The 25,218-nt window shown below is 37.7% G+C and overlaps 1 protein-coding gene across 4 annotated transcripts in view; it reads left to right on the forward strand.

Moving 5' to 3' along the window:
* The window catches only part of CORIN (corin, serine peptidase), a 128,160-nt gene extending 103,626 nt beyond the window's left edge, over window positions 1–24,534 (forward strand). For all 4 annotated transcript variants that reach the window (XM_053941949.1, XM_053941948.1, XM_053941950.1 and 1 more), the window contains exons 17-22: window positions 11,168–11,290; window positions 14,080–14,129; window positions 15,733–15,907; window positions 19,024–19,295; window positions 20,795–20,928; window positions 21,383–24,534. In XM_053941949.1, coding sequence (XP_053797924.1) covers window positions 11,168–11,290; window positions 14,080–14,129; window positions 15,733–15,907; window positions 19,024–19,295; window positions 20,795–20,928; window positions 21,383–21,565 — 937 coding nt within the window. In that variant the 3' untranslated portion in view covers window positions 21,566–24,534. The remainder of the gene's footprint in view (window positions 1–11,167; window positions 11,291–14,079; window positions 14,130–15,732; window positions 15,908–19,023; window positions 19,296–20,794; window positions 20,929–21,382) is intronic.
* The last annotated feature ends 684 nt before the right edge of the window (window positions 24,535–25,218 follow it).

The raw sequence follows: 25,218 nt of genomic DNA on the forward strand, positions 1-25,218 counted from the left end.
TCACCATTGATGGTGCAGGTAAATTAGACTGTGTATTGCACAGAACTCAAATAATGATAAAACTTCTCCTTTTTACATTCAAAAATATTAAATCAATATGAAATGTTTTACACAGTGCTTTTCTGCAAGTATTCCCAATGGAAACCACTTCATTTTACTCTTTCAGAAAATTAAAGCTGTGAATGTGCAAATTCTGTCCACATTAGAGCACACTGCAGAACCACCCAGTTTTGTGGCCATGCAGATTTCTTTAATAGTTAATAATTTAATAATTACTTACAGCAACACTCTTTTAAAGCTCTCTTTATTCTTAGAGAAAAATAATGCATGTGAGATATCAAATTGAAGACTTATTAATGCCTTAGACCAGGAATTACAATGAATGGTAGCATTTGGAAATTTTATTTTCTGTAAAGCTCTGCAAACTGTTTTTCATAACTGTCTGGTGCTTTGCTGAATAAAAACTCACAATTACTATATAATGTGGCAATGTTTAAAATATAAAGGCAAAGCCTTTCTAACAGCTTTTGGATATTTTAATACTTTAGGCTAAATTTATCTGAAAAAACAAATTAAGATAATTAAATTGTAGTGGCTAAAGTTAGGTTAATTTAATGGATAGTGCTAACCCATTTTACAGAATAGAGTCTGTCTGTTTGAAATGTATGAACCTTGAGTCTGCAGCAACATGAAAAGTTAATTCTGTTCTGCCCATTTCACAAAATGCAAGCAATTTTACTGGCTGTTTGCCAATTATAATTCTACAGATGATGTGGTTTTCCAGTTTTTCATAGCACAACTCATGGAATGTGTTGTGTGATCCATGATGTAACATCACATAAAGCCACAAGTTCCAAGCATTGTCTGAAAGGCTTTGGACTAATGATGGCTGGTGCTCAAGTTATGCAATGTGTATTCCTAGCAGTTCTTATGTTTTCCTCTAGTACAAAAGATGTTAAATTTGTTTGTTTGTAATGCTAAGAGCTTAATGGGAATGCTCAAGTCCTAGGTTTCACAGTTTACAACCAGATGGGACTATGATGCCACCTCCTCTGACTGCCTCTTTATGTCAGGACATGTAAGTTTATTCAGAGACTTCTGACTGAGTCCCAGATTTCATTACAGTGAATTTAAATGCAGTCTCTGGCAATTAGTTTTTCTGTTTACACAGGTAGAGAACAGAACAGCAGAACATCTGTCCTGGTGTGTGCTAGAGGCTGTGCTGCTGAGGATGGGTGTACTGTGTAGGTTCAGAACATTGGAAGAATGTTGGAAGAATGTTTTTTGTCATGATGTTCAGTTGAAGATTCACTTTCATATACTTGGAAGTCCACATTTTTGTTGATGAAATGGCGATCATGAAAGCATGGTCTGCTCAGCTGTGAAATTTGATAAAGGCAGTAGTGGAGTTGTTCTGTCATTCTGTGAAAATATAGTGGAATAATTTGTCTTTCTTAGCTGCACTAGGATGATATAGCAAATACAATAAACTTCAAGAGTTTGTACTCAGCAGAGTACAGCGGAATTTTACTTCACCTGCTTGTTCTGGTCTAGTATCAGTGTAAAACTGCAGCTGTCTACCAAGTTACTTGTTTTTAAAAATCTACTGTTGTCTCTTCCTGTGCCTGCTGCTCCTTTTCTTGGAGGCTGTGTCACTGGTGGTCCACTGAAACCAGTAGCTCCTTTTCCTTCTTTCCTCTGCTGTAGCATCTGCTGTGCATGTATTTATGAAAGGGACAGACAAATCTGTTGTTGCAGCCTGACCTTCTGTCTTTCCTGGTACTTTTCACTCAATGCCTTTGGTATAAAGATCTTGAATGGCTGGACAAAGTCAAGCTGCTGGACAAAAAATCTCTTGTTTTTACATGATCCAATTTGGTTTTTTTATTACTCTGTAACTATTTCTGCAAGAGGAATAATGGAAGCTCAGCTTAATGTTTTATTTGCTTAAAGAACATAACAAAAGCAAAACCCAGAATCCTTCTGTCATACTCATGTAATAAATTTGAACTTCTGAATGAATCTTCATTTTCTCCAAGAGTAAACATGTCATTTAGTGAAACAAATTCCATACCAAAGAGCAGGTATTTGAACTCCTTAATTCAATCTAGATTTCTAGATCGATTCAACAGAACGTAACATACTCTTAACCTACCTTGAATTTATTCATGTTTTCCATGACCACAGAGTTCTATTAATCCTGTAGATGATATATATAGAAAGATAGCAATTTTTTTACATTTAATTTAATTATTTAAGAATGGCAACTAATAACTCATTATTGAAATTTACTGAAAATAGAGCTGTGGCAGATGTGGAAGGCTGTTCTAGTAAATTGGAGCAATAATAGACCAATGTTAAAATATGTAGACTTTATTCAGTGTATTAGAGTTGTGCTAGATTAATATCTGATAGATTATGTCTCATCTTTCATGAACACATATAGTTTAAAATACAATTATTTGGACAAGGCTGTTTTTGAAGAAATTCCAACCTTATAATTCCTGACAAACTGTGACAATTTCTTCAAGTAGTCATTAAGCATGTGGTCAGTCCCCTCATATAATACTTTCTAGTTTCATGATGGGATTTTTTAAAATAAAATTATTATTTGTATTAATAATTTTATTGTCTCAAACAGCCTTGGAGCTGTCTGAATGTGCTTTTGGATTTGGCCATAGGTGGCCATACTTAACCTGCAGAGGTCCCTTCCAAGCCCAGCCATTCTGTGATTGACTAAAAGAAAGATACATGAATCCTACCAATCAAGGAAATGTTCTTATTCTAATGATTGGTCACAAATCCTTTTTCAAACTATTTTTTGCAGTAATTTGTACATTATAAACCTACTGCCCTCTTTTTTCTTTCTTTTTTATCCAGGGGCTTCCAGATTGAAATTTACTCCATTTAACACTAAACAGATGTTAAATCTCTCTGCATTGAAAATTTATTCTGAAATCTGCAAGTTGAAGTGTTTTGGTTTGTTTTTTTGTTTGTTGTTTTTTTTTTTTTTTTGTTTTTTTTTTTTTTTTTTTTTTTTTTTTTTTACTTATATATTGAAACTAAAATATTGTAGATTTAGACTAGAAATAAAGAGTAAATGTTTTACAATGAGCATGGTGAAACACTGGAACAGGTTACCCAGAGAAATGGTAGACACCCCATTCCTGGAAACATTCAAGGTCAGGTTGGATGGGACTCTGAGCAACCTATTCTATCATTTAATGAGGTGACTTAAGACTTTGAGAGGGGCAAGGACTGCAAGAAACACAGCATCTTTTATCAGCCAAGCTTTCAGGCAAATAGGTCTTCCTTCAGTTTTGCTTTCTGCTATATAATTCAGGAAAATCTTATTTGACCTCCACACCCTCTCGTCAACTCCTACCAAGCATCCTAATGAAAGATTTCCTCTGCATGTAAACCCTGTATCATTAAACACACAGGTTTCCTTTCAAAGGTAACCTTAGCTGATGAAGTGATGCCAGCGTTAGCTTTAGATATAAAAAGTAAGTGGAAAAATTTAAAAATGCCTATGAGAATATGGCTCTCAAGTTCTGTTAGAGATGAGAGAATAAAAAATTGTTAATAAAAGAATAAATATTATACATATCCTGAAAAAACAAGCATAAGTTACACTATGGGAAGATTTCTTAGTGAATAGTAATTCTGTAAAGGATGATGTTGAACAAAGAAACAAGTGAATTTTATTCAAATTCAGTGAATACTTTCATTATAGGGGGGGGAAAAGGTTGAAAAACCAAGTTATTTTATTTGTTTCAAAATGTTGAAATTAAAGAACTAAAATTTTGTTTCAAATCAACATTTTTCTCTTAAATACATGCTTTGTATTTTTAAAATGCAAAGCTAATTGACTTTAAATGAAGGACTTTGCTTTGAGGTTGAAGGATTTAATTTGAGGTTGAATTAATACTTCCTGCTAAGAAAATCTAGATTGTATTTGAAGCTTTAATGTCAGATGCTCCCAACTGGTCTTTTTTCAAGTTTATCTACAGAATTATACTTTATGAAACCTATAATTTACAGAGTCAGAGAAGACAGTGCTGTGGTTTAATGCCAGCCAGCTGCTCAGCCCTGCACAGCTGCTTGCTCACTCCTCCTGGTGGGAGGGGGAAGACAATCCAGAGGAGCAGAAGAAAGAAGGCTCATGGGTTGAGATAAAAAGAGTTTAATGGGTAAAGCAAAAGCCATGCACACAAGCACAGCCAAACAAGGAATTCATTCACCACTTCCCATGGGCAGGCAGTTTTAGGCCATCTCCAGGAAAACAGGGTGCTTCACCTGTGCTGATGACTTGGGAAGACAAACACCATCACTCCAGACATCTGCCCCTTCCTTCTCCTTCCTCCCACTCTGCATACTGAACATGAAGCTGGGAGATGTGGAATATCCCTTTGGACAGGAGGGGTCAGCTGTCCTGGCTAACTCCTCCTGAGTCTTTGTGCATCCCCAGCCCCATTGCTGCTTTGAGTGGGGTGAGAAGCAGAAAAGGCTTCAACTCTGGGTAAACCCTGCTCAGCAAGAACAAAATCAGCCCTCTGTTATCAACACTGTTTTCAGCACAAATCTGGAACACAACCCCATACTAGCTGTGCAGAAAATTAACTCTATCCCAGCCAAAACCAGCATGCAGATATAAAGCAAGCGAGTAATTTTTTTTTTCAGTATAATTATGAGTTCATTCATTCTTCGTAGGTTAGACTAGTTTATCAGCTAGGAGATAGGACTGAGGGATTTTGAAACCTGAAAATATCACAGTGATTATGAACTTTCTACCAATAAATTTAAAGAATAATTTAATCATACGTGTTTATTTTTTCAATCAACGCAGTGAATACTTCTAATTTCTATTTTCTATATTTCAATATGCTTTCACTTTAAAATTTCAGATATCTCTGATTTTAATACTGTTAAAATCAAGGTTTTGATCTTTTAGTCCATATGGTATGGCACAGCTGTGGCTTTAGAGAATTCTACTCAAGACCAAGAAACATTTTAACCAATACGTACCGACAGGAAACAGATGCTGTTCCAGCTCTGAAATAGGCCTAATTTGCTTTAAATTAGTGCCCAGATGTGTGTCATCCATTGCCTTCTGGCCTAACTCAAGGCTTCCTTTCTCAAACCTGCTGTCACATGAGGCCTGCAAGAATGGAATTATAGAAACTAAACTGACGTGTCACTGTTACTTGGAAGCAAGAAGTAATCCAGTTTATGGATTATACTTTATTCTAAACTTGCAATTGAATGCATTTGAATGAGTTTTTCCAAATGGAATAGGGAGAATAAGGTATTGAAAACACTGCTGTACAGAAGTATCCCAAATGTGTTACAAACAGTGATGAACTTCATAACCTAAAATTAGTCCCTGCCTTCTAGTTTGTTTTTTTTGTTTTTCGCTATAATTTAGTATACAAGTCATAATGCTTATTTTTCACTGTAAACTTTGACTGTTGTGCACAGTAATCAGCAGGTAGCAGACTAGAATGCTCTGAAAACTTCTTATTAAATATTTCCATTGTACAGCTTGTCTAATGAAACATTTTTTTTCTCCACTTAGAGCACATTTATAATGTAAAACACAGACTGGGTTCTCTTTTTCTCTCTTAATTCTAAAAATTCCTCTCTTAAACACACATAAGAGAATTGCTAGCTTGAAATTAAATTTATTAAAGGAATATTCTAATTTTTAAGTTGAAATTGAAAAATTAGTAAAATTTAAGTTAGAAATTCCTGCTTGAGTTATGTAAGTGCTACTGCAAAATGTTTTGCCTCATTTTATAAGTAACCGATTTTATAGGTTATTAAATATTTTCAATTGACTTAGATTAAAAGAAACTTTTAGATTAAAGGAATTAAATATGTTAGAATTTTATGTGGCCTGTGATGGTCACTAGATCTAGCAGACATCTTTCTGTGAAGGAGCAAGACTAACTTGGCCAAGGTACAAGCTGTAGGATGACCTGAAACGGAAAGTAGAATTCTAGAGAGAGTGAGCATGTAGATCAAACTTACAAGAACTGGTGTAGAACCAAAAGTGTCCTGGCAAATGTGAAAGACAAAGCAAGAGAAACCCCAAAACAAAACCACAAAAAAACCTTAGGAAATTATATTACGTTAGTAAGATAGCAAAGACTAAAGAAGAAGGGTTAGAGTAAGAAATGAATGGCTGATACACCGCTTTTCAAAGTAGCTAGTTTTGTTAAAATCATCTAAGAGCATTTAATATTTATGGCTCTGGTGAGTCTCCATTATGGCTGACAGTAGTGGTAACCATAGGTTTGAGAAATTGTAGAGAATGGAGGAAACTGGTATGTCATCTTCCATTAAAATGATAAAAGAATGAGATACAAAGATTTACAAACCAAGTTCCTAGCTTGAATTACCCACAAATTACAGCAGTACAGGGTCTTAATGACAGACAGAATGTATTTATCAGGAACAAATCATGTCAAGAGTCCCTTAATTTATTCCTTGAAATACCAGACACTGTGGATGGGGAAAAAACTGCAGATGTAATATACTTTTAACTTTCACACTGTGAAATGACTTCTGAAATAAGTAAGGAGCTATGAACAGAGATGAAATGATATGGGAATGTTGGTGATTCATTGTCAGACCATAAAGATGTGTTGGTGGGGGGCTAGACACATATCAGTGTGTCTGGGAGGTTACAGTGGTGTTGTGAGTCATTCATATGATAAGAGTGGAGAGCAGGCCTGATAATTTCTCATTCAGCAGCATCAAGCTGGGAGGATCTGAAAGCATTTTGGAGGACAGGATTAGAATTCAAAAATTTTTTTGACAGGTTGGCACAATGGCCCGAATTAAACAAGAATGTTTACGTGTAATCACTTCCTGGTATTCAGTTTGTGTTAGATTTGGACTAAATGTGAATTGGTCAACAGAAATGACCAGAGACCTAGAAAGCATGGTCTGTGGAGAAAGGTTGGAAACTCTGCTTGGTCAGTCAGAGGGAAGGAGTTCTAAGAGTCTTGAAATATGTAGAAGGTTAGGAATGAACTGCTCTCCATTTCCAGTGGAAAAAAGAGTAATGAGCTTAAATGACAAGAAGGAAAATTAAGAATAAACATTATTTTTAAAATTGCTTGTATATATTGACTGGAAATGCTGAGGGTTCTTCCTCATTAAATTTATGTACAAACAGGGGACATGAAAATCTGCCAGGGAGAATTTAGATCTGGTTGATCTTGTTTTGAATTAGCGGAATGGATCAGATGGCCTCATAAGATTTCTTTTGGCTGAATTTCTGATAGTTAACATTTTAGTGAAAGAAAGTCTTGCGGAAGAATTTTTTCATAGGTCCAAATCCCATTTCATTCTTGAAAGCAGTGCAGAGGACATAATGAAAATCTTTGTGAAAGTCACGCTTGTCTTATACCGCTAAACTTGGTATTTCCATCACCTCAAATGTAGAGGAGAAAAAAGTCATAAAACATTGTTGTTTTATTTTTACATGCATCTATTGTAAACTTACTTTAATATGGAACTTTACAGAGTCTTGGAGAAGCCCATAGGCTGAGGCTACAGGAACCCAAAAATTTATTCATTGAGTGTTATGTTTGAGCAGTTTGAGCTCAGAATGACTATGCAGCTCTTCTGCTTATAAAGATTTACTGCAGATATTAGACACATGAGAAAATTAAAATTTTATGGTCTGTTTAGACTTTCAGAATCATGTGGGTTTTAAAATAATACTTGAGTATGCAAATAATTTCATCCAGATAGCCCTATGAGATGTTATAAAGTACTGTGGTGCAGGTAGGAATTATAATTTATTTTATGAGTCTGGTGAGGGATCTGGTCAAAAAATCACCACTCAAAATGTGTGAATTATTGTTACCATGGTATGAATGTCTTAAGTTTGCAGATAGCATTAATAAACTTTCTGAAGTAATGTAGATACTTCAGATACCTACATACAGATATTGGTTGGATTTGATTATCTCAGAGCTCTTTCCAACCTAATTATTTCTGTGATTCAGTGACTGTTCTGTAACGTTAAATATGCTCTGGTGTGTGAAAAATCTGGTCTAGTAATTGTTGGCCTTCTTTAAGATTCAGCTCTTCATCACAGGCTCTGATCACTACAGTGTGTTTGTGCTGTGCAAAAGAATCATAAAATCCTCACTGTAACAGGCATCTGGATAACATCTGGTCCTTCTCCCACTTGAAGCACACCTATTGCCAAATGGGATCGGTTCAACCACTGCTCTGTTGTAGCCCAGTCTTGAAAACTTTGATGGATAGGGCTCTCTATTCCAGGGCTGCTTCACCTTCTAATGAAAACGTATTTCCTTTTCATGTGCTGTGAGTCTCCAAAACTGTAGATCTAGGCTATTTCCCCATGATTTACCATGCAGCACTATTGAGAAAAATTTGTTTCAGTCATGTTTTAACTCCTCTTCAAGTAGTTGCAGGTTGCTGTTGAATTACCCCTTAGCTTCCTTTTCACAAGAATAAGCAAGTTCAGTACCCTCAACCCCTCCTTAAAATTTGAAACCCATTTGTGTGATCCTTTCCAGTTTCTAAATATCATCTTAAGCCAGTGTACCTCAAAACTGCACACTGACTTCCAGTGTGTATGGTTTCAGTCAACAAATACTGTTTCAATTTTGCTTTTTGCCAGTAAAGGTAATAATTAAAAGCAGTAATTTAAAATCCACACCAAGTTTCTGAGCAAAGCAGTTATGGTATATTCAAAGCAAAGGGGAAAACAGAAAACTACAGAGAAGTGAAAGACCTTATGAAAGCATTTAATAAAAAAAGTCTTTATTTGCTTGGACTGAAATATTGAAAGATATTGCAACTTCAGCAGGCCACTAAACTAAAAAACTGGCAGAAGAGCTGTATTTGAACTTGAAGATGTAGCTTGATGTCTAGAAGTAATTAGCAATATAACCATGTTGTCTTAGCAACTCAGAAGAAAATGTGTGCTACAGCTCCAAGAAGGACGAGGTAGAATCTGCTGGCTGCTGTGTTTCTGGAGCACAGGATGGAGCTGGCTAAAATGGGTACCCATTGCTCTGCCTCCCTCCTTTTCTCTTGAGTGATTTACAGTCCCTGGTGTAATGTGTGCTCCTGGCTCAGCAGCCCCTCTGAAAATCTCACACATAGAAACTCTCGCCAGCGTGCATCTTTACTCCTAAGATTTTTAGCTCACTTTCACTCATTCTCTAGCAATTCTGAGAATGCTCTGGTCTCTACACAAGTGCTAACCATTGTCTCCAGCTTTCTTCATCGAGAAATGAGGCTCTATGTTCCTCTTCATTCTGGCTATTTCTCATTAAGTAGATGAAAGGAGACAAGTGACTGCCCTTGCCTATCTAAAAGAAAATCTTTTATAAGCAGCATCAAGGGGGAACATAAATGTTTATATAAGCCACTCTAAAGATAAAACTTAAGGTATCCTGGTTTTGAGTGTTTTATATCAAACTGTGACCACCAAAGAAAAACAGTATAGGTATGATCTATTTTACTTTTGCTAAGTAAAATAATTATAAAATTTCATGCAGGTATAAGTGTTTTGTAGTATTTCTAAATCATGATTTAGAAATACATGTGTCCTTTATTCTGATTGTAGCATCACTGTTATCTGTAATTCAGAACTGCAGGTTTCATCAAAACAATCTGGTATTTGATATAATAGAGATTTGGATTCATCAAATGGCATGATATTCACACCTCTTTGCATGTTTTTGAGTTACATATTTTATAGATCAGACTCTGTTTACAAGTTCATAAAATACCACTGTACATAGTTATGAAATGGTGAACATCATTGTTCAGCGATCATAAAGCAGAGTGTCATCATTAGAAAAAGGTTTGCATGTGTTTGGCAGGAAAAAGGGTGGGAAGTATGGAAGAGAGGAGATCTTTATGTGAATTCTAAAAGCAGGCACTGAGAAAGAAAGCTCTTTTTGCAGGAAACATATGCCTGCACATTCTGGTTAGTAGATCATGGAATGATATTTGCTTAATATGCCCAGAGAAGGTTCTGAAGAGTAAGTCATGTAACAGGCAGGGTCCAAGGCTATGACCTCAAAGTTTGGTTTATTCTGCCAGCTGTGTTGAAAATATTTCCATATGGTTGCACTGACAACTTTACCATAAAACAGAATTCTTTGATCTCTGCTAGTTTAGGCAATAAAGTGGGTAAAGAATGTTGGTGTTTTGTAAAGATTTTTTAAAAAAGAAATATAATCAGTATTGAGAATTGGATTTAAAGACAAACTAATATCCTGGCTGGCAGTACCAGGTACTATCATGAGAGATTGGGTTCAGAGGCCAATTTAAGGACACATCACAGTTTTTCGGAAATTCTCTCATTCTCTTTTCCATGAATTAGGATTTAGAATTTGGCCTTTGACCGGTGTTTGGGAGAGCACTGCTTCAAAGTCCTTGTCATTGACAGGGATCGATGGCTAATCATGAATGGTTCTGTGCTGGAAAGCATCATGACAAGTAAAGTAATTTAGAAATGCTGTAATTTTTTTTCCATTTGGCAGCCAAGGTATAATAAAATGGCAATTTCTTGAATCTGTCAAGCAATAATAACTAGACTGAGGAAGTGGATACATGAAAATATCTCCTGGTTCTAACCCTCACATACTTGTTAGATTGCTGCAGAACAACGGGTTTGACATTGTCACCAGTGATCTGTTCTGCTTCGCAAAGCAGGCAACCTGGACTTAGAGATACTCTCAAGTCTTATTAACAAGGCCTAGACTGCTCTTTAATGTTAAATTTTAATGGATTTCCAATGTCAGGAATGTAAGAAAATATTTTTTCTGTTACCTCTTTTACATATGTAGATCTAATTTTTTTCTTTGTTTTCATTTTGGGAGGCCAAGAAACTGTTGAAACAGTATCAATGTGTGCATTACAGTAAATGCTACCAGAAGGTTCTTGCTGTTCCCGATTCCAGTTCTGCTTCTTGTTGGGAAATACAATGTGACAGTCATATGTTAGCTGGCCTGGCTTCTCAGGGTGATTTCATTCTCCTGTGTATCTGTCACTCGTGGCTTTGCCATATCACTCAGACATGTATCTTAACAGGTATGTTAGGGCCTCTTCATCATCATAACTGTAACACAGAAGTTCTATCAATGTCTTTCATTTGTTTCAGAGGACCATCCAAAACAGAAATTGTAATAGAGAGTGAGCAAATGCAGGACCAAAAATGGCTGAATCTGCACCCAGGTTGGAAGAATAAAAATGCATCCACTTTACATGCACTTCTAGTGAATGGGTAAGTAACAGGTTAAAAAAGACCTATTCCACTGCTGTGGGTGGTCACTTATCAATGCAGGATGACAAACTCTCTGGTAAGCTCTTTTTTTTCCATGGTATCTGTGTATAAATCCCAGCACATACTCATGTAAGTTGTTAAGATACAGTCTGCAATTATTTTAGTGTCTGCAACCACTGTAGTCTCTTTTGAGACCATTTTGTGAATCCTCAGGGGTCCGTTCTGGTAGAATAAGAGCATTTGAGTGATAACAGAGGTGATGCCCTTGAAGCACCTGGACCAAACAGCTTTGTTAAATCTCTCCTGAGCAAGAAAGTCCAGCAAGTACTATAGAGCAAAATCTGCAGCAACATCTTACCATCCTCTGCAGCCTGTGTAGTCTGGATTCATTCATTTGGAGCAACCACAGCTCCTTCAGTAGAAGCTATATCCACTTACAGTAGGTTTCCTTATCTCTTGCTTCAGAGGATGCTATATTCCTTTTAATTAACCCAACTAAACATGTAGTTTTTAATGAGAAGCCAGGATCTCATGGTCGAGACATTCAAAGTGTCACTTTGAAGAGCCAGTGAACTAGAAATCCAGGGCAAAATTGGGAGAGCCATCTAATCCCCACTGGCAACTACATTCTTCAAAAAGCAGATTCATGGTTTCCCTATTCTCTTTGAAATGCCCAGGAGCTTTCAGAACATCCTTCTTCCATAGAAAGTCCTTGTGTTTCACAAGAAAAGATTGTCTTGGGTAACTGCAGGGATAGAATATGTGTGAAGACAAAAAATCTGAGGAAGAAATCTGTTTCTTTTGCTTGGCTCCATTATTTTCTATACTTAAGGTTTTCCCTAGTGGCAGAATACTAAAAAGAGTGTGCCTGCAAGGACTTAATTTTACTTTCTTACATCTCATTTTTGTACCTTTTTTGTTTTACATTAGTATTTTCCTCATTCCTTTAAGTTAATTTATAGTTTTTCATCTAGAAGGGCCATTACAGAACAATAATTGAAAGTTGTCTTTTTGACTCTGGTTTTCCTTTCTCACTGTCTTTTTCCTCTAGCCTAATAGTATCTAAATGCTTTCCTCCAGAGGAATACAAGAATAAACACCTTGGGTTGTGACCAGATGCAAAGGCAGATCCACAATCATATTCTGTTTAGTCACTAAAGTGCAAAGCAGAAATTTCAAGGTACTTTTTGGACAGTTTTGAAAGAGGTCTGCTAGGAAACATACGAAGTAACGGATCTGGAGCCTCTGAGTTACAAATTCTAGTCTCAAAAGATTTAGTTTTGCCTGAAGTGCAGGTTAAAGGAGGGAAAGCATCAGTAATGAGGATTATTGTTAAATCTATAGCATAAATGAAAGATACATGTAGAAAACAGATCTTCCAGTCCCCCTGAATTCAGAAAATGGATAACAAGGAGTGAGAAGCTGAGGAGGAAGGGTGCATGAAGGCATCCAGTCCAGATGACTGGGAAGTGCTCCTGAGCCCTGCAGTCTGGCTGTATTCATCTGGGTCAGCTGCAGCATGTAAAACCTTTGTGCAGTGGAGTAGATTGTATGTTTAAAGGAGTTGCCAAGCTTCTGAACTAATAGGAACTTGGCCAAGAACTAACAAATGCACCACTAAATCATAAGTTTTAATAGGAGGGAACAGCACAGTGCAGGCAGTGCACACATAAAAGCTTAAAAGTTTTCGTTTTAGAGCTGGCTGTGTGGTAAGTCAAAGAAACAAATGTAAAACACAAGCATGGCTGGTCTCAGTTATATTCCATGTATTTTTCTTTACCTGTCAAAATTGTGCACAAAATTTAATTTCCTGAAATTGGTTGTCTATCTCTACTATATCTAGAAAAATAATTTTGTGGACTGAGTTTTCAGGAAGAGAAATAGACTGATTTTCACAGTGTATGAATGAGGTATATGCGATGTAAGGGACAAAGGTTTGGTTAAATTCTAGATTCAAGGTAATCTGGTGGGCTGGCTGACACTGGTGTTTTGCCCACAATAGTATCTATGATTTAACATGAAATGTCACCTCTTTTTAGGTGGTTGCAGTTTTAAAGATACTACCAACCTGCTGGGATTAAAGTCTGCAAAGAATTACCTGGCAAAGAAATGACCTGTGTATTCAGCTCTGCACCTGCCTCAGAAAAGCATGTACACAGTAGGAATGAAAAACCTGGGGAAATAAAAAGGCAGTCAGATAGTTGTGCAACAGTGCTTGCTGATTCAATTGTGATTTCTCCTCCCTTGACAAAAAAATTAATTCTTCCCTCTCTTATCTGCAGATTTTCAACAGAAAGTATAAAGTTTTTGTTGTTCTAATACCTACTTTTGCAGACTTCCTGGATTCTTTTAAAATAGCCAAACTCTTAGGGCATGAAAGATCATCTGTTAGTAAAGGCATGTCAAAGAAAATCCTGTCCTTTGAGTGTAAGGAAGAGGAGATTGGCAATCTGTGCTTTCAGGTGCTGTAAATAAGAACTTGGCAGACTGTGCATCCCAGCTGACCTCAGAGCTGGATCCACACCCAGGGAGCAAAGTAGTCTGCAAAATATACGACACCTACTCATGAAATGTATTGTAAAGCTGAACTAATATTTTGCATTATCTTCAGGCAGATGCTGGAAGCCATGGATGATCTGGCATAAGAAGCTCCTTGAGTGTCTTTTTACAGTTTGAGGGAATTTTTAACAGCTGGATTACAGCAATGAATACAATACCTGTGCTGATTTTCAGATTACCAAAATGAATCAATTAATGAGATTTCCACCATATTTTGTTTCAATATTTAGACAGACGTGTCAAAGCAGAAGCAAAGTGGCTCTCTTTTGCACTAAAGAAGGTAAGAGAGAAGTGCTTATAAAATAGATATTTTTCAAAATGTGTTAAATCACTTTTAAAAATGCAGATGTTTAGTGTGGATTCATTCTGAAATTTTTACTAGACCTCTGCAACATCTAATTTTGCACTGAGTTTATTTTTCCCTACTTTACTCAGTTTCATCAGCTTTTCTTAATTTTTGACTAGGATGCTGTGTGTTAAGGTAGCTCATTTCTGATACCACAAAAAGAATTCTGTCAGCAGTTATGTTTCAAAAAGTAATTGGATAAAACTTCCTGCTGAAAATATCCTTAACCAGCAGAGTGGTTAGCAGACTCTCTGCCTGGGAGCTGAAGCTGTGATCTGTTTGTTAAGTTCAAGAGGACAGAAGAACCTGAAGTAGAAATTTATGGACCAAGTCTGTTGGCACAGCAGGTTGTGCAATTTTAAGTGGTTTGAAAATGCAGAAATTCTTCATCTCTGATGAAAGCATGTTCTGCAGACAAGAAAAGCTTTGCTGAAGAACACTTGAGCTATGAAGTAGCTTGAGTCAGGGAAAAGGAATTACAAGACAGGAGCTAAATTTGGGAAACTAATCAAAACATTTGCTACTTGTCAGAGAAAGGCAAAAGCTCAAAGAAGCTTCCAAAAAGCTCATTGAAAGTATTTTGTTCTGACATATGCTGCTTACTCTATGAAGTTAAATGAACACAGCAATGGATTACAGCAATGAATACAATACCTGTGCTGATTTTCAGATTACCAAAATGAATCAATTAATGAGATTTCCACCATATTTTGTTTCAATATTTAGACAGACGTGTCAAAGCAGAAGCAAAGTGGCTCTTTTATTTCTTCAGCACTGAATTCCCAGATACATGCAATGGCAGCATATCCTCCCTTGGCACGCTTACTTGCAGAAACTGGTGGTGTTCTTTTGTTCTCTAAATTAGACTGAGTATAAACAGAATAAATAAAAAGCCTGGCATCCTTCAAATCCAGAAAAGAAAGTGAAACAAAGTGAAAGATTATTTTAGACCAGTAACTGGCAGGTGGTAATCTGGTGTAATTTCTAGTGGTAGTGGCTTGTAAAGTGTAATGGACAAAGTACTAGAATGTCTTCAGATCTTTAAATATTCTCCCTTAGTAATTTCTGCAGGCAAAGTGAGTTTTCTGCTGTGTAGCTGAGTAAACAGCATGACATTAACCGCACACCTGGCTTAAGAAAAACTTTGTTACTAGCTGAGCAGATTTTCCAGAAGCAATTCTTGTGGATAATACGAAGTGCACCTAACGTGTTGCTAGCTAGAAGGGAAAAAAAAAAAAAAAATAAGGAAACTTCTTGAGCAAAAGGAAGTCAAGATTCCAAACTTGTCTTGGTTAATATTTCAGGCTAATCCAGGCGAAATTAATAACCGGAGAGCAAATCCTTTGATACAGAGGGATGCAAAAAGTGGCTCAGTCTTTGACACTGCTGTGTATCAAACCCTTTGGCTTGATGCTTTGCCTTGGTCGGTGGTTAGGCTAACCAGTGCAGTAAACGAGGCGATCTCACGAGTGTGACACCGCTCTGTGCGCAGCTGTTCTGCAGTCCGGTGCCGACTAACGCGCTGCTGTTCCTCCAGACTGCGGCCGCCGCCCCGCCGCCCGCATGAGCAAGAGGATCCTGGGCGGCAGGACCAGCCGGCCGGGCCGCTGGCCCTGGCAGTGCTCCCTGCAGAGCGAGCCCAGCGGGCACATCTGCGGCTGCGTTCTCATTGCCAGGAGATGGGTCCTGACAGTAGCACACTGCTTCGAGGGGTGAGAGCGCTCAGACGTTTTACTGCTCGTATATTGCACGTGTGAGTTACCAAGTCCTTCTCCCTCTACCAAACACACGGGGCATAGGTGAGGACCTTTGCAGAACGGCCAGTCACAGAGACCTGGTTTTAGGAGACTAAAAGAGAAGGTAAAAAGGTACAAACCAGCATCAGTGTAGGTTTTCATCTGTTTTATTATTCATTGCTGCCATCTCTGCTGATGAAAGCTAAATGAAGACGCCCTGACTTTCAGCAGGAAACAGGAAAAGGAAGAAGACCAAAGCACTAATTCTAATAGCTGTCATACAACTGCCATGGGTTAAAAAAGCATCCTCTGTACCAGCATAGAAAAAACTCTGAAGAAATGGTGTGGCCACTGGTAAAAAGAGCAACTCAATACACTGTGACTATTTACTCACAGTGCAGATGACATATTGAAGTCACTGCCTTTTTTTTTTTTTTTATATAGTCCACTCTTTTATTAAGATTGCAGTCATTAATAAGTCAGTATTAACAACTAAATGCCTCCTGGTATCAGAGGCCATGGTGGAGGGACAGTCTGGAGTGCAGAGGATGTTTACATGTCTTAGCAATTGTTTTGATGATTGCCAGCTTTTTGGTGCTAACCAGTATTTCTTTTTAATGAATCACAGATTTCAGAGGGTGCTTTATTACCTGTTTATTTTTGTCTTGTATGAAGGTTTTTAAATTGGGTTTCTAAAGAAAATGTAAACAAGTGTTTTCTGCTGTAGTTACAAGTATTTCTCTGGCATATGGTTGCTTAATTGTGCTTTAAACTGGTGCTTGCTCACTGGAAATTATTTAAAACTGCACAAAATACTTTCTTTGTGTTTAAGCCAGCAGAAATTCTATGTTAAGCAAGATTCTCTTGAACTTATACTTCTTTATATCACATAGTCATTCCCTTTTTCAGTAAAAAATTACATTTTGTCTTTTTATTTCTGAAAAACTGAGTTCTTTGGTGTTTGTCCTTCTAAATTAACAGTTTGCTAAACCTGTATAATACAAACAAGAGCATTTTATCAGATTTTGGATCCAGAAGGAATTTCTCTTCTTTCTCCATCTATTTTTAAATATACTGCTGGAATATTTCCTATCCTTGGGAAGAACACTTTCTGGTGATCTAAAATAAAGGGTGGGACAGAGGTTGATTCTTCAGCAATACTGGACTGCTGTCGAATTTCCTGGATAAAATTCCTCTCAACTGTCACATTATAAAGTAAAAATTCTCGCAGTTTGGTCAAATGCAGAAAAAGTGCCACTACATTTTGGAGCTGTTCATTTACTCCTCATGTAGAGCTGCATAATATCCCTGTGAGTTAAGGGTATAACTTGTTAACAAGTTTCTTTCACATTTATATTCGAAAGACCTTAAAGTACTGAGATATTCTGGTCTAATAATTGACTGAGAAGTGATATGAACTTATTCCTCTTCTGCCTTTCTGAATGGATTGGGGGGATGTACCCAGAAGCCTGACATTTTGAAATTCTTCATTTGTAAGAACTTTTTTTTTTGTAAGCTCAATATATATCAGCAAGACCATTCTTGATGTCACAATTCACAATTTTTTTTACATAAATTATTTTTTAGATTTCCCAAACCAAAGATTTGTTGTCAGATAAGACAACAATATAAAGAGATTTTAAAGTGCTGTGGTCCTTTATACAAAATGCTCCATTTTGTAAAACTCATGTGAAGTTTGGAATACAAATCATAAGGACCACATAAAAACTATACAAATAGCCATGAATACTTGTAGAGGGCATAAATAGAAAGAGCTGCATTAACATTGTGTTGTTTGTGAGTTTTCTTACTATAGTCTTACTAGAGTTTTGTCAAGATCATTTTGAAATGCATTACATTAAAGCATCCAAAACATTTAAAGGTTTTTTTTTATGTGTAAGAAAATGCATTCTGGCTGACTACTTATTTCTCTAGGCAATGCTATTTTACAGTGGTCATAAACACAATAGTATATAAATAATATCAGCACTTCATTTCTCTAACTTTATGGAGCAGCTCACAAATTGATCATGATGCTAAGATGATCATTACAGTCTGAAATGCCAGAATTTTCATCCATTTAAGAATTTATCTTAAGATAAACATAGTCTTGATTTAGCAACTGAATCTCTTTACAGGAATTAAAATCCTGCTGAGCACTGTGAAAAAGCTGAAATTTTGCATGCTTTTACTTACACTGCTTTGAATAAGCTTCAGTCCTGTCAAAGGTGCTTAGTTACATGGAGTTGTCTTTCAGCAGTTGTGAAAAATGGTGACACTTTAGAGACCTTTTAGCATCACAGATTAATTAGAAACCACAAAGAACCTGCAACTAATCCTGTGACCAGTTAGGATTGAGAGATTACAGGCTCAAAGCCTTTCATAAAATCTAGGCTTTTCTCAACAGACAATAGTTCAGTGTTCCCCCCCCCCCCATACCATACGTATCATTGCTTTGTGGTCTTGATGTTTACCAAAAGAGTCTCAAAAAAATTTAAGAGTCAAGTAACCTTTGATATTAGACATAGAAAGTATCTTGGCACAGACTGAATGCTGAATAAAGAAGGGATTTTTCCCATGGCTATCATAAAATATTTAATTCACACAATGAAATTGCTTATGTGAGACTCCTTAGGTCCTGAGGAGGTCCTTAGGGTTTTCAGCGAGACTTAACTGCTGTCAGCAGCCGACTGCTGAACAGTTCTCTCACCCTAGCAAAATTTGTACATGCCCACCACTGAGCATGCAAGCAACTAACGCTGGGAAGGATCCAAGGGATGACTTTGACAGGCTTTAATACAGCAACTAATGCATATCTTCTGATGGAGTGAGCTTTATTGTGTTTGGTTACAAGGAGGAGGGAAATGGAAAGCATTGACTTCTGTCGCTCAGATCTTTGCTGTAAGGAATAATGCATAAATATCTGCTTTCTTCCTGTAGTATTTGCATGCTTTGCAAAGTGCAGTGTGCATAAAGGGAAAAAAAATATCTTGGGTATTTTAGCTTAAAGGAAGGACCTTGACTGAAATTTCACCTTGTTGTTTTTTTGTGGTTTTTTTTTTTTTTTTTTTTTTTTTTTTCTTTTTACAAAGGAGAGAAAATGCAGCTGTCTGGAAAGTAGTGTTTGGGATTAGCAATCTTGATCATCCATCAAGTTTCATGCAGACCCGACTAGTGAGGACCATCATCCTCCATCCACGCTACAACAGAGCAGTTGTAGACTATGATATCAGCATTGTGGAACTAGATGAGGACATCAACGAGACAAGCTATGTAAGACCTGTCTGCTTGCCCAGCAAGAGCCAGTTGGTTCAACCAGACACCTACTGCTACATCACAGGCTGGGGACACATGGGCAACAAAAGTAAGCTTAAGAGTATTTCTGTGACTTTTGAAAAACATGTGAAGCTTCTACTGAGTTAATCCAATAAGTGATACTGTTACAACTTTTATCCATTTGTACTATTACTGGAGCTTAGTAAATACTAGGGAAGTGTAACTACTTTTGAAGGGATCAAGCTGTGACTATGGCCTAGCTTTTTCAAGCAGCAGCCTCAATTTATGCTCCTTAATACTTAGACACTGACTTGATTTTTTAAAATATTGAGGATCTGGAAACTTCTATCAAGAAAGTCCCCCACATTAGTTATGATTTTACCCATCTAAGTTGCATTCAGAATGGTATTGCAAAGGTACCACCTCATCAGTGTGGGGGAAACACTCTTAGCTCAGAGAAAGCTGGAGGCACTGGAAGCACTGGCAGACAGGCTGGAAGAACTGGGTCCTGAATCATTTCGTACTTGTGAGACAATTTATTCCACAATCACAAATGTTGTTTTTGTATCTCTGATCAGAACGTTAGTGTGTTTTCTTGTTTTGGGGCTGCCACAGTCTTTGACAAGAACTGTTGTGTTATGTAAATCTTTGTTCAGGCAAAATGATTCTGCATGAATAGTATGCAAATTAGCCTGGCCCCAACACTTTTAGTGCACTAGCCATTATATTTCATCCTTTGATATTATTATAATAATTACTAGGGATGGCTTTTCCGTACGCTGGGTGAGGAAATCTTCCTTTCCGTATTGCTCAGTGGAACTTCAGTTGTAGTGGCCAGTTTAGATGTGGTAAAAATTAAATTGGATATGTGAATGGTAAGCTGTTTACTAGTATCTCTACCCATCTAAAATACCTCTATATGATGTCAGGAAAAAACTCCAACAGAATGTTTTTGCAGACTGGTTTATTTGTTCTCTAATGTGGTCAGAGTTGATTTTAAAGGTTTTATGCTAGGAAGCATCAAAACCCACCGTGGCTACATAGCACTTAGTACCACATACCCTAGGTAGAACAACTTTGATTAGAATTTCAGCTCATTCATTGCTTGGAAGAGGTCTTCTATTGTCCCTTGAAAATACTACAATAATTTTATTAGGTTGAAGTCCTGATTTCCTGGTACATTCTGTAAGTCAGATTTACCCAAACATAACCAAAATGGCTGTGATTATTACCAGATTTTACCATGACAGACACCAAGAAACAGGGAGGTCCTGCCCTGGACCAGTGAATCAAACCTGTTGTCTACCTCTCTCACATTACTATTTCCAAGCCACCACTGCCCCCATCTTAAAAGTCACAAACTGCAGCACATCAAGGTGCTAATAAATCAATAAACAGCAAATGTCACACCAGTCCCCATGTGCTTAGTCCTTCTCCAGAATGCAACACATAGTGCTCCTTACATTTAATACATACATAGAGAGCAATGTTTATAATGTATCCCAATGGAAATGTTTGTCGTACCTCACAGAGACATAATAGGTAAGTATTTGTGAATTTGTGTAAACACCTAATTCTGTTTTTCAGTGCCTTTCAAGCTTCAAGAAGGAGAGGTTCGCATAATTTCCTTAGAACAATGCCAGTCATATTTTGACATGAAAATCATCACCAGCAGGATGCTGTGTGCAGGCTACGAATCTGGCACCGTGGACTCGTGCATGGTAGGCTTCTCTGTAAGGAGAAAGTTTCCAGAAACAAAATTGCTTTTAGGAATCAAAATATTGTGATGTTAATTAGGTGTAGCATACTTTATCTATTCTAGAAATGACAGCTGTCTATTTATGTACTTTAACCCAACTTTTATTATTACTATTATTGTTAATATTGGTGTCAATAACTTACCTTCATAGCGAAATGCTGCTTGAAGACTCTAGGGTTTATCTGTATTAGTTAAATGTTTCATTTGTATGAGCCTTTTGCAGGTTACTTTTTGTACAAATGTAATGGGTAATAAATACTGGTAATGCTGTGTGTGCCTACACAGTTCAGCAGAGCAGCAGGTTTTTACAGCTGAGTTATTTGCTAAAGGCAAATGGCTGTAGGAAATGTGACTCAGCTTTAATGACGAGTGTTGGCCACGTGTATAATGGACTGTTTTTAACTTTCCTGTTGCAGGGTGACAGTGGAGGACCACTTGTGTGCGAGCATACTGCCGGGCGCTGGACTTTGTTTGGTTTAACATCTTGGGGCTCTGTCTGCTTTTCCAAGGTTTTGGGACCTGGAGTTTACAGTAACGTGTCACATTTTATTGAGTGGATTGAAAGACAAATATACATCCACACCTTTCTGCTAAACTAACTCCAGATGGTGAGAATTGTGCTGACAGACAAAAGAAAAAAGGAATCAGCCATTCAACACTGAAGGTTTTGCAGTCCAGAAACTCCGTGAAAAGGAGTTTCAAGCTCTGTTTATTCTTGTTGTGGAGCAATGGAATATGCAGTGTATGTTACCGGTAAATCCTCTGCTCATGAATATACTTTGTGGTAGAATTAATAATCCTTTTGACTTTTCTTTTAACTGTGTTGTGGTGCTATTCTAAACACTGCAAAAAGCTTAAAAGAAAAGAATCAACCACTTTCTGCCTTTTAGATATTAAAACTAAGCAGTAGCACAGATTAGAAAAACTTTTAAAAATAACCTATTTTAATACTATTCAATTAGTAGCACATGCATTTTCACTCACGTCTTGTGATGAGGAGGGAACTTTGTGCATTCTTATAGCAGTGCAGGACATACATTCACAAGGACAACTCTTGACAGGGCCATACCACATGCTGGAGGGTGTGGAAGAGATTGATGGTTTGGACGTCCATGTGGCACAGGACACATCAAAGCACACATGCAGGTCTCCAAAGGGGTGTAGCCATATGCTCCTGGTGTGCCTGAGCTAGTGCATTTTGTCCCTCAGGGTGGTTAGTTTGCATGGGCATAAGCCTGTACTGTCCTGATTCCACAGCTTCTGTTCCCAGAGCCAGACTGGACATGTCTCTGGGGTGATGGAGGAACCAGTAGGCCAACAGACTCATAACTACCAGTGGAGGCACTGGAGACAAAACTTTATTGTTCAGACTCTTTGGACAGCCTCTAGCACTTAATTTTCTGAAGCTTCCAATGTCCTAATGTGTCCAGGAAACACCCATGTCTCAGCAGCACTACACTGATCAGTGCGTTTATCAAACCTGTGCCCCACTGGCTTTCCTCCCCACCTTGTATGATGTGTTCAGCATACAAAGCATGCACTGACCATCTCCAGCCCTCTAAAAGTATAAGAGGGTTGGCAATACCACTGCAATGGTTTCCTGTCCTAGAGTCAGCTACTTTGGGCCTCTTGTGAGAGATAAAAAATGTAAATTTAAAATGCAAAAGATGCAGGGTGGGCACCATCCCAAATATTGGGGAACTGGTTAATTTTTATTGGTCTCTTCTTATACCTTGCATTTAAAGTTTAATTTTGACTAGCAAGATAAAATATTCGGGAAAAAGGAAAAAGCAGAAATAAAATGAGTGACAGAAGGCTTGGGATTCCAGCTTCTATTAAATGAGTATTAGAAATACCAGATGCAAAAGTACAACAAGCTTTACCAGCAAAGGCTTGAGGAGCCCAGCTCAAGTGCTTTGCAGCCAGATATTGAGTGCTCTGTGCAGTAGTAAGACACTAAGCCTTAACTCCAAGAGCATCTCGTTGGAAAAGATGATGGAGCTTGGCACCTTTTTATGGTGCTAGAGGGAAAGTGTGTCCTATCAACTGCTGTAGATGATGTTCTACACAGCTATCAGCTTTTAGGAGGCCAGAATAGGACAAGTCAGGAATCTGAGGATTACAGGACAAATTCCTCTAGGGAACAATGCATTTAAAGTTTGTGTTTTGAGTGCTGTGCCTAGTCCCCTGTGAATCCAGCCTAAGGCACATAATAATCCTCTCTGCTACCTCTGGCATGGCCCCATGACAGCACGGCAGGGCCTTGTCAATAGCATGACTGCTGCATGTGGAAACATGCATAAAGACCTAACGCATGGACATTTCAGGTACTATGAATCACGTTGCAACTCATTTCCATAGATCTATTGCTTTCATGAAGGTTTATCTCTTATCTCCGTATCTTCTCCTTAAACATTGCTAACATTAGAACATTAGTCACACTAGACTGCACTATAGACATGAATATTAATAAATACTTAATATTTATGTTATGGATTCTGAAACTGTTGAAGTGATTATTGAATCACTGTTTCATGCTCAGAAAGAAAACTCTTCAAGGCTTTGCTAGGTTTGACTGTTGGGTTTTTTTTACTTTTAGTTTCTTAAGGATGTAAGACTTAAATACTCTTCTTGCCCAAGCTATAAATGAGAGAAAGCAGCTGTGACCATGTTTAGCTACTGCAAGTAGATTACAGCTGAAGCAGGTTATTGATGTCCTTGCCTCAAGGATATGGAGGCTGGAGCTCTCAGTCCTCACTTCCGCTTTCCTTTGGGGCTGGGCTCTCTGTGGCTGTAGGGCAGAAAAGCTCTGAGTCCTGGAGCTGGTTCAAGAGTTCCCTGAGGAGAAGGTGGCCCAGTGGTTGTTAGGGCCAGCTGGATGGTGTCAGACAGGTCTGTTTTCCAAAGAGGTGCTGCTGTAGAATAAGCAACCCAGCCTGGCTTCTCTCCACCAGATACGGTCGGTGGTTAGCAGCTTTGAATTTTGTAAAGCACCAGAGTACAGAAAATCATTCAGTAGATATTAGCATTACCAAATGATAACATGTAACTACACACTTTAATTACCTGGATTTGGCCTACCACTAGTTTCCAAGCAGTCTCTCCCAGGAAATGAGGGAGAGTCCTGCTTAAACATAAGGTCCAGACCCATCCTATATGGAAGCAGTCCGAACAAATTCCAGGCTGAACCCCATCCCAGATGGCTGTAGGAGGGAGCACTTGGGTCTTATCCTTTCCCACGACTCTGTCTGACACAACATTCCATGTAAAGAGGAAATTTGTAATTTTATAGATGTATTTTTATACTGGGTTTTTTATGTGTGCACATGAAATAGGCAAACATGCTCCTCCTCCTACTGTATCAAGCCTTTTCCTGTGTGCTGACACAACGGCTATGATCACAATTACGCATTTTGTCTCACAGGTGTGTAGCCTCACTGTAAGGTAATATTTGTTGGTTTTGCTTCTACCACAGCTGTATCTCCAAATGGAAGCAATGCCACTCAGTCAAGCCAACGTGTTTCTTTCTAGTTGTACTAATAAAAATTTGCAATCATTTTACAAATAACTTCTGTTGAAAATGTGTTTTAATCTTTAGAGAGACTAAACAATAATATGGAGGTAACAAGTTATAACTTTAGCAATAATGCCTAAAAATAGCCTTCAAAAGGCATTTTTGAATCCTTAGCTGACTTTTTAGCAGCCCTGTTAATACTGCAATACTTCTGGAGATTCTGGCACTACTACCACTGTACAACTTTTCGTTTTTTTCTGTGTGTATGCTTCCAATACAGAATATTACTATGAATACTGCTGCCAACAATTACCCCGAATTTAGAAATCTGAAAAACGAAAGCTGCAATCAAATCTGCAATCTGAACACATTTTGTTCTATAATTTTGCTCTGGAATGCAGTTAGTTTTAAATAAAAAATCTCTTATAAGTTGTACACAGAATTTCAACAACATTTACACATGCTGAAATCAAAATAATAAGCAGACAGAAGCTTAAAACAGTTAAAATGTATGTTTCCACTGCAATAAGGAAGCCAGGACCATGAGGGCAAGAGTAATTTAACCAGAATAAAACAGGAACAAATAATTCAAAACTCACACTGAAATTCAACTATAGGAACGTTGTTAAGACAGTCACATTTGGAAGTTGCCCATTAGCCTTGGCCAAGAGCCAGGCCTGGTGGGAGCACTGGGTTCTCTGCTTTAGCTGGTCCTCAGCCAGTCCTCACAGCCTTGTG

The sequence above is a fragment of the Vidua chalybeata genome, chromosome 4 (genome assembly GCF_026979565.1).
Source record: "Vidua chalybeata isolate OUT-0048 chromosome 4, bVidCha1 merged haplotype, whole genome shotgun sequence".
Taxonomy (NCBI): Eukaryota; Metazoa; Chordata; class Aves; order Passeriformes; family Viduidae; genus Vidua; species Vidua chalybeata.